Below are 9,498 nucleotides of genomic sequence, written 5' to 3' on the forward strand. Positions count from 1 at the left end.
GTTATAATAGTCTGTTGACTGTTTTTGAGATGTTTTTGATGCATGGTATTGTTATCCTTTCCATACTTAGCATTGGTTGTGGGGTCCTTGAAGTTTTCTAAGCTTTGTTCTTTTCTTGCAGACTTTTCATCACCTAATTAGGTAATATCATCAATGCTAGCATCTGACAGTTCAACCCTAGCTACAAATATTATCTTCCATTTTGTTGGTAGTGCTATAATGGGCTAAATGGTCAGGCATTTTTGGTAAGGTTCTGTGGGTATCCATTTTGTTGGAAGATGTTGCATAAGCAGTCTGTTTACTTTTTCTGATGTTCTTGGCTGTTGCACTGTATTTGTGCTTGTCCAGATAATGTTCTTATACATACAGCTCTTCTGGTCAGAAGTTGGATTGTTACTTTGGTCATGGAGTGCTTGGCTAATGTGAGTCAGACTTCTGTTTCTAATTTGCTGCCATTTCCTCTGCTGATTAGGATATCTACAAAGGTTAATGTTTTCTTCTTGCCTTCTGAATTTTATTTCTTTGAAGATGTTGATTCATGTATCTTCTCTAATTCTTAGCCCATTTGTTCATACTATCTTTTACTTCTTCCATTTCAAATTTTGATGAAAATTTATACATTTGTATGTATAAATGTTCATCATTTGTACATAGTTCAACTTTAAATTTTGTTTTCTGTTCAATTCCAAATATTTTATTAACCATATATGCATATGGACATTGACTGTGTGCCATTGAAAACTAAATCCTTCTCAGCAAATTGCTCTTTTGGTTTCATCTTATATTCTCCATGTTGCTGTTCTTTTGATGTTAGCAATTTTTCTTTCACATAAAATGCTTCTTGTGCTGAGAACCTATAAAAGTATTTGGCACAATAGGGATATATATCTGTACCATATTCTTAATATGAAACTTCTAATATAATGATTCTTGAAGTCTATATTAGCCTCATCTTTATCATACTACCCTGTTTCCCACAAGAAACCTTAATCCCAACTATCTGTACTACTTAGGTAAGATCCCACTTGAAACAGAGTCCAGTTCTATATTCAGAGAAATTGGAATGGGTTCATTTCAAAGGGGAAACGATGATAGCCAAGATATGGGAAACTATTGAATGGAGAAAAATTGAACACAGTTTAGGAAAAGATGACTGAGAAGAGATACGATAACATTTTTCAAATACTTGAAAGGACATCATATAAAAGAAGCTCAGAGGCACAATTTGTTATCTCTGATTCTGGAGCACAAGACAGAGAAAAGTAAAGTTACAAGGAGGCAAATTCTGATTAAATGTGTGTGTGTGTGGGGGGGAAAACATCCTAATAGTAAGCTTGATAGTGAAACCAATTATTCAGAATTGATGGACTCCTCTTCATTGGATTTGTTCAAATGGAGTAAAAATGCTCCTACTCTTTAGGATGCTTTAAGGAGGATCCTGTCCAAAGTAAGGTGTTGGAATTGATGACCTAAATCCATTTGCTGACTGGGGAATTCCGAAAGTTGAAGTCCACACATATTAAAGTTAACCTGCTTTAGAAATAGTGGCCTAAATGACATGTTCCAATTCTGCAGCAGCAAACCAGTTCATAACAATCGCATTACTAGTTTGGGAAATGTTGTATTTTTTAAATAGGAATAAGATACACGTTCTGAGTGTTATATTCTTCTTTAAATTCCATGGGGCAAGAGTGCGAGTGAAATACAACCACCATCTGCTCCGGTTGCTCGCTGTTACCGAATCGCAGCACTAAAAATTGCCATTTTGCTCCCAAGATTCGCATAGGCATGGAGGGGGGGCTAAAAAAATGCAACCACAACTTCCCCAGGTGCTTCTTCATAAGACTGCTACTGTATCTGCGTCCCCTGGTCTCGATAGCAGCGCATGCGTGCTGGCTCTACCCGAAGGCAAGGTGCATCGACGTAAGAGAAGTCCCACCCACCGCCGGTAGAGCGTCCACGGACTCAGCCCGAGGCTCCTCTCTTTCTAGTGATGGAAGCGCTCCGGGCTGCGGGACGAGCGGTGCTCCGGAGTCCCAGCCTCGCCCGCCACCGCTTGGGCGTTGCCCGCCTCCGTCGCCACAGACAAGGTTAGTGCGAGGAAGCGCCTTACTTGCTGGGCGTTGCAGGTGCAAGCACCGCGGTTGCTAGGAGACAGCAGGACGCGCAACGAAGGTGCTGCTGCTGCTGCTGCTCCTTCCCCCACGGCCGCGCTGCCTTGGTTCCCTTCTCGTGGGATACTCGGGGGACTCTCCGCCGCGCGCACGTAGAGCCTGCCCCGGCGACGCCAATGTCCACGGGGCTGGAAGGGCAGGGAACGTTGCCAGGACCTCGTGGTGGGGATTGGAGTTGGAGGGGAGGGCGCTGCTTTTTTCTGGAGCGCGAAATTAATTAGTGGCGCTCCAGCCTCCCCAGCTGAGCTGCAGCCCCGAGGGAAGGAGATGGTAGGGAGGAGGCGTTTTACTTACCGACGTTAAGCCCTCCTCCCCTCCCTTGGGCCACCTGAATGGAAGAACCAAGGCAGACTCCTCCCCAACACAGTAAGGCTTAACCCTGTTGCTGGGGTTTCCGATCCTATTCAGTGTTTGGTATCCTGGGCTGGATAACTGGGCTACTCAGTGTTGTACCAGGTTCGTACAAGACACCATCGGTCAGGACTTTTGCTCAGTAGGCACAGTTTGGTTAGCTTTGATTTCAGATCACTTTTCTTTCTGAGCTACAATAGCTTTTGTTTTTAAGGAAAACAACTAATACTAATATGACCTACTAATATAATATATTAATACTAATATAACCTATCAGGCGGTGACTCAGTGGCTATGACGCTGAGCTTGCTGATCAGAAAGTTCGGTGGTTCGAATCCCTAGCACTGCGTAACGGAGTGAGCTCCTGTTACTTGTCCCAGCTTCTGCCAACCGAGCAGTTCGAAAGCATGTAAAAACGCAAGTAGAAAAAATAGGAACCACCTTTGGTGGGAAGGTAACAGCGTTCCGTGCGCCTTTGGCATTTAGTCATGCCGGCCACATGACCACAGAGACATATTCAGACAACGCTGGCTCTTCGGCTTTGAAACGGAGATGAGCACCCCCCCTAGAGTTGGGAACAATGTCTGAGGGGAACCTTTACTTTAACCTACTTTATTATCTTGTCGTGTTTGCGACTTTAAAATCCAAAAGGCACTAATATTTGTTCCTAGATTCCACAAACAGTGGAATAAATGGCATCCTTCAAAATTTCATCAAGGCTGACTTTGGTGCTTTATCTTGCACCAAGGAAAAGATTTTTTTAGAGTGGAACCAAACTCTGTGGAGGGTCAGAAGAGGGAAGTAGGAGCAAAGACAGGAAGATGCTTTCTAATTTTTAAAACTTAGGATAGTGCTTCCATCTGCGGATGGTAGTTATACCTGATTGATTGAGCTTCTTCATCTGCCCTGTATCCTCATAGGCAGTAGAAAATGGGCCTGCAAGTAATGGAAACAGAGAAACACAGCCCCTAAAATACTTTTCATTTGGTCCAGCTGTTAGTTATTTCCAACCAGAGATGTTCACAAGGTGAATATTTACAGATGTCAAAAGTAGCATGTGTCGATGTGCTGCGTCATCCATTTTGTCTGTGCATAATGTTGGAAGCTAGACCTTGCAACCTGAGACTACTTTTGTTATTTTGAGGGAAATGGTGGATTCTACAGAAGCCTTCAGTTCCAACTTGGCATGATTTGTCGAAGAAGTACATAATTGTTTTTCTGTTTGCAGCCCCACCTATGAGGAAGATTGAAGGGCCCAAATGTTTGCCAAACCCAGAAAGTCTCTAGAGAAAGCTTCTGTATTTTATAGGTAGGGTCGTGATAAAATACCTGCTGCTACTGAGAGGTTGGCATGGCATTGATTTTTTCTTCCATCTCTACTAAATTATTTTTGCCTTGCTTTGCAGAACTCCCGGAATCCTGGGCTGACATGCGTGAACCTCTCTTGGAGGGCATGAATTTTTCCCTGAAGTACCTAGGCATGACATTGGTGGAGAAACCCAAAGGGGAGGACATGGCAGCAGCTGCCATCCACCGGATCATTGCCATGGTAAAAGATGAATTTCTCTTCTTGTCGTGTTCTTCTCTTCTTGTAATGCTGGCTGGCAGAATTACAAAGACTTGTATGTAGAGGTGGGATGATTAAAGCTTGACTCTTCAAACTGTGAAGGAGAAAATGGGTGGCAGCTCCCATTCTTTTTATCAGCTTTGTAGATTACTGTTTTGATGTTTTAAATTCTTTATAAGTTTAGAAGTAAAATATTAGCTGTTTTAGCTAAACAGATCTGAATTCACATATAATGTATGAATAGAATTTGAAGGGTAGCGGTGAATACCGGAAGTCCTCGAGTTATGATCATAATTTAATTTGCTCTTGTTTTAATGTAGATGTATTTCTGTTCTGACCCCCCTCCCCACTCTCTCATGCCTGTGAATAAACTAGAACACAGGCTTGGCTGTTTGCCACTGTTTAATTACTGAGATAACGAATCCTTTGGCTGAGGGCCCAGACAACTCACGTTCAATAGAGCAACCCAGATAATTCAAATGAAGCAACGCAGATAGTCCAAATGAACAGACACGACTAGAATACACAGATAGATTTTCTTAACTACTAATTCGAACAGTTGTTTCCTGCAAATGTCCCCTCCCAACGCCTCACCTATAATCTCTCTTGGGAGAGGCCAATCCACAACCACCTGTACTTAATCTTCTGTGAGTCTGGCTACGGAGTTGCTGTTTCCGTTTCTCAGCCCTTCTCAATCTAGCATCAGGGACAAACTGCCTTTAATCCTCCCCACTGCTCCATGCCTCTGGCACCTCCTGGTGGCCAACCAGCCTCCCCGGGCCCTGCTCTGAGTCTGAACCCTGCACAGGGTCCTCCACATCGTCCAGGGCAGACTCATATGGTTCCTCGCTATCCAAGCAGCTCAACCGGATCCTGCTGGGCCACAACGTATTTCTATGTCTGTATGCTGCCCAGAGTTATCTTATGGTAAGATGGGCAGCCAATGCATTTTATAAATAAATAATTGAGCCTGTAATTAAGTCCTGATAGTGGTAAAGTGGGTCACTACATGATTGCACCTATTTTATGTTTTTTATGTGTTGCTTGTTGAGCGAACGTTGTGGTTGTAAAGCGAACAAAATAATAATTAAGTGAATCCATTGTTCACTATGGAGCACTTTCTGCTGGAAACATAAATTGTGGCCATGGAGCTGCAGAATGTGGCAAATGACCGTAAGTGCAGGCTGTTTGCTGAACATCCAAAATGTAGTCACGTGACTGTGGTAAGTGGGGGGTGGTGGTGGACATCAGAACTTCGAATCTGGATCATGTCCCTTTTTCGGGGTCCATTTTAACTTCAAATGGTCGCTAAGGATCAGTTGTAAGTCAAGGACTAGCTGTAAATGTAATTAAATCTGGACATGGGCTTTGTGGATGCATAACTTCATAACAGTTTTCTGGATTTGAATTCTGGATTTGACCCAGAAAGAGAGAGGTCTATATTCACATCCACCACTGTTTCTTGTTCCACTTCTTATCCTTAGGCTCGGGTGGGACCTAAGAAGTTCCAGAAGATGATTCTGACTGTGTCGCCTAGGGGCCTCTCTTTGCAAGATGCTGAGACCAAGGAAACCATTGAAACCATCTCCATTTACAGGTATGAGTTCATGCAGGAAGACTGAATTCCTGGTAGAACACTGCCAATGGACAGAGAGAGATGACTAAATGGCTCATTGGTTCTAATTGTTCCTCTGCGATGTATCAAGAAGCATCAGTGACTGGCTAAAGTTCATGCAGAAACTACATGAATCAGGGCATGTTGTACAGTATAAGAAACTAAATTGGGGCTAATTTGGAAGCTCTCCTGGGCCTGCCCACAAGCATATCCTTTCCATTAAAAATGCATTTCTATGCAGAGGAGCTTATTGGCTGGACTTGCCACCTTTCTTATTGCTAATTTAGGAAATATGATTTTTATAGCTGCATACTTGCAAATTCTTTCCCTCTCCATTTTTTTCATGGGCTTCCTGCATTTCAACTTCTGTTGCTCATTTCTGCCAGGAATCCTTTGCTGTTGCAAGAAGTGACCTACTTTTTTTTATGCTGAGGGCTGTATTTGATGTTAAAATGGCATAATAGGAGATGCGCTGTGAGAAGTGGGTCAAGCCAGGGCTGAAAAACAGGCAAGGCTCTACCAAAAGATTTTTTAAATCTAAAGAACCCTCTTCCACGGTATTAACCTCTGCCACAGCTAAACGTAACAGGTTCAGAATGTTACTATTTTAATGTATTTTCTAAAAAGCCACAAATACCCCCCCCCAAATGTTTGCTCCCAAGACCTCAGTAGCAATTCAAGAACGGTCTTGCTGCAAACCATTGGGCCTCCTGTCAGTTGTGGAGGCCTACTTTTGCTCTTGCCTAACTGGCAAATGAAAGGGACGTGGTGGCTCAGTGGCTAAGATGCTGAGCTTGTTGATTAGAAAGGTTGGCAGTTTGAATCCCTAGTGCCATGTAACGGAGTGAGCTCTCGTTACTTGTCCCAGCTTCTGCCAATCTAGTAGTTCGAAAACATGTAAAAATGCAAGTAGAAAAATAGGGACCACCTTTGGTGGGAAGATAGCAGTGTTCCATGCACCTTCGGCATTGAATCATGCCAGCCACATGACCACGGAGACGTCTTCGGACAGCGCTGGCTCTTCGGCTTTGAAACGGAGATGAGCACTGCCCCCTATAGTCGGGAACGACTAGCACATACCTGCGAGGGGAACCTTTACCTTTACCTTTAATTGGCAAATTATCCATACCCCGTCAATTCATGTGGTTCTTTCTTCCTATTCTGATTGTGTCTTTATTAGCAAATATGTCTTACTCTGAGCCCTTTCCTGATTTAGGCAGATACTGTCTCCACCCTTTTTGTGCAGGCTCTTAAGAAACCAGCCCAAGCTTTTTCTTTTTTGCAGGATTTCCTATTGTACCACAGACAAGCTGCAGAACAAGGTTTTTGCCTATGTGGCACAGAACCCTCAAAGCGGTGCCCTTGAATGCCATGCTTTTCTATCACCTAAGAAGAAGATTGTGAGTTCCTGTGACTTCAAGTGGGGAGGGAGAAGGATTTGTTCTCAGGCTCATCCGAATTCTGTGGTTTGCCTTGAGGAGACAGCCCTGGATTCCTGTTCCTCAGGAGGGGGAATTTTCATGTTGATTTCTGCTTGACCTGCTCCTCCTGTGTATTTTCTTTTGTCATGCTTTCTCTCCTCATCTCACTGTGTAGGCCCAGGCAGTGACTCTGACTGTGGCACAGGCCTTCCAAGTGGCCTTGGATCTCTGGCAAGCTACACAGGCAGGTATGATTGATAGATACACATTCCTGTAGTTACAATTTTCTCTCTCTCTCTCTCCACACCCCATTTTGACTGAACTCCTTGCCTTTCTCCAATGCAGAAGGAAGTGAGATGCAGGAGTAAGATTTGGCTAGGAGTAAGATTTGGCTAGATGGCTAGCCAAAAGATGGACGGTGTTGAGAGGAGTGGGAATCTTCACATCCTCAATGGAACTTTCAGTATTATTATTAAGTTGGAAATGAAAATTAGTTGCAGGCTTTCTTTTCTCTTCAGGATCCAGGGAGGAAGAAAAGCATCTTCCAAGGCCAACGTGCCCCATAGAAACCACTTGTCAGCCAGTCAGGACACCTCTGGACAGCCCCCCATTCAAAACAGACTTTGAGGTATTGTATGGTTCATGTCCTTAGCTCGTTTCCCCCTTATTTTGCATGCAGTGTATTGGCTATGATGGCCAAGAAAGATTCCCAGCTTTGGAAACAGGTGAGCACGTCAGAGGAAAGGATCCATGGTCAGACTTACCTCATAGGCAGAATTGAAGAGTCCAAGTTTCATAATAATCTCTCTCTCTAGGATGAAGATGACGAGGAAGGAGATCTTAATGAAACCTTCTCTAGGTAGGCAATTTGAAGCCCATGTCAGGGTCAGGCTGGGATGCCAGAGCCCAGCATGTCTCATGGCTGGGAAATATGTAATGGAATCCCCTGTGGCTGCAATATTAAGTGGCCTGGGTGGCTAGGAGTAGGTTAGACCTAACATGTCTTTGTTTCCCACTTCAAAGCTGCATGGAGGAGGGGGGCTGCCCCACCGCAGGTAATGATCTCTCCGTCTAACTTTGCTGTCACCACATTCCCAGGTTTACCTTCTACAACCGTGATGCCGAACCTGTGGCACGTATGCCCAAAGTGGCACACGAAGCCATGTCGCCCAGCGCGCATGGCCTTGCCTGTTTTGTCTTTCGGCTTTCTGGTGTGCATGCATGGGTGACGATCAGCTTGTCCTTCTCGTGTGTGGCAGTGCCGAAAACTGACGTGTGCATGCGTGCCAGCCAGCTGATCGTTGGGTGCACATGCGCGCTAGAACCTGGAAGTTCAGCTTTTCTGGAGCGTAGCCCTGACGAGCGGGCGTGCGATGTTTCCACACGACCTTTTCAGCACTCGGTATCAAAAAGTTTTGCCATCACTGTTCTATAATAATTGGGAGTATGGAAGCCTGCTAACATTTATGTTTTGACATGTCCACGATGTTCGTAATTGGCCTTAACTTGACTTTAGTGAAAGAGCTCTAATCCCTTTTTCTGAAGTTTGTTCTTCCTTGTATTACTCACTGTATGCCCGAACTGGAAGAAGGCATCATTCCCTCCAGACGTTTTACTGCTAACTTTTGTATTTCAGATTCAGGGAGCCTTACCTTTGGGAGCTCCCCAGACACACAGTTCCACTCAGTGGCAGCCTGGGGATGCAGTCCTCCTAGCAACTGCCTGCCTCCAGGGACACTGTTCTAAATCACCTGTTGCTGCCATCCCTATTCATCTCCAGCACCATTTTGTCATCTGCAATGCATAAAGAACCAGGCTGGTTTCCTTCTCTCCAGCCACAGACCCCCTTGCCTTGAATAACTTTGTATTGTTCAGAATTTAATAAGTCAATACCTCCTGAAAGCATCAAGGTGCGCAAAGTTCTCCAGGGACTTCCTTGGTTCTACTCAAAAACCTATATTCTACAAGGATGCCAGAACTCCTGTGCTTGATAAAGGCAATAGATACACTTTTTATACTAGGGCATTGCCCTGAATGCAGAGGTAGGTGCTTTGTAGCAAAAGCAATCAGATTTGTAATTCATTTCTTGCCTCGTCGAATTGGGAGGGGGGGGGAGCCTTGTGGATGTAGAAAAGTTCTGGCTTCTGTTTTACTTGCCAGGGTGATCCCTTGCCCCCAATTACTCATCACTGCCAAACCACAGCTGTGTAGCAAAAGATTTAATTTTTAATGTCATTTTTAAAGGTAAATAAATATTTCTACAATTGTATTTTGGGGCATTTTTTTTCCTTTCAATGGCTTCATCTTAGATTGATGAACAAGGGAGAGGGTGTGTGTGTGTTGGGAAGACTGTCCCCTGGGAGTCAATTC

The 9,498-nt window shown here is 44.2% G+C and overlaps 1 protein-coding gene across 5 annotated transcripts; it reads left to right on the forward strand.

Moving 5' to 3' along the window:
- Positions 1–792: 792 nt before the first annotated feature.
- LOC309386704 (low density lipoprotein receptor adapter protein 1-like) lies at positions 793–9,397 on the forward strand. 5 transcript variants are annotated; one of them, XM_081942387.1, is made up of 9 exons: positions 1,497–2,090; positions 3,932–4,074; positions 5,577–5,689; positions 6,993–7,107; positions 7,304–7,376; positions 7,647–7,756; positions 7,944–7,987; positions 8,152–8,183; positions 8,765–9,397. In XM_081942387.1, exons 1-9 carry the CDS (start codon positions 1,994–1,996, stop codon positions 8,872–8,874), a joined length of 837 nt encoding a protein of 278 aa, XP_081798513.1. In that variant the 5' UTR covers positions 1,497–1,993; the 3' UTR covers positions 8,875–9,397. The 5 variants fall into 5 exon arrangements, with proteins under 5 accessions (XP_081798510.1, XP_081798513.1, XP_081798514.1 ...); XM_081942386.1 differs by lacking the exons at positions 8,152–8,183; positions 8,765–9,397 and adding exons at positions 3,754–3,834; positions 8,227–8,758 and having other exon boundaries at positions 2,048–2,094; XM_081942384.1 differs by lacking the exons at positions 8,152–8,183; positions 8,765–9,397 and adding an exon at positions 8,227–8,758 and having other exon boundaries at positions 793–2,090.
- Positions 9,398–9,498: the final 101 nt, after the last annotated feature.

This window comes from Natrix helvetica (assembly GCF_964273705.1).
Source record: "Natrix helvetica genome assembly, chromosome: 2".
NCBI lineage: Eukaryota > Metazoa > Chordata > Lepidosauria > Squamata > Natricidae > Natrix > Natrix helvetica.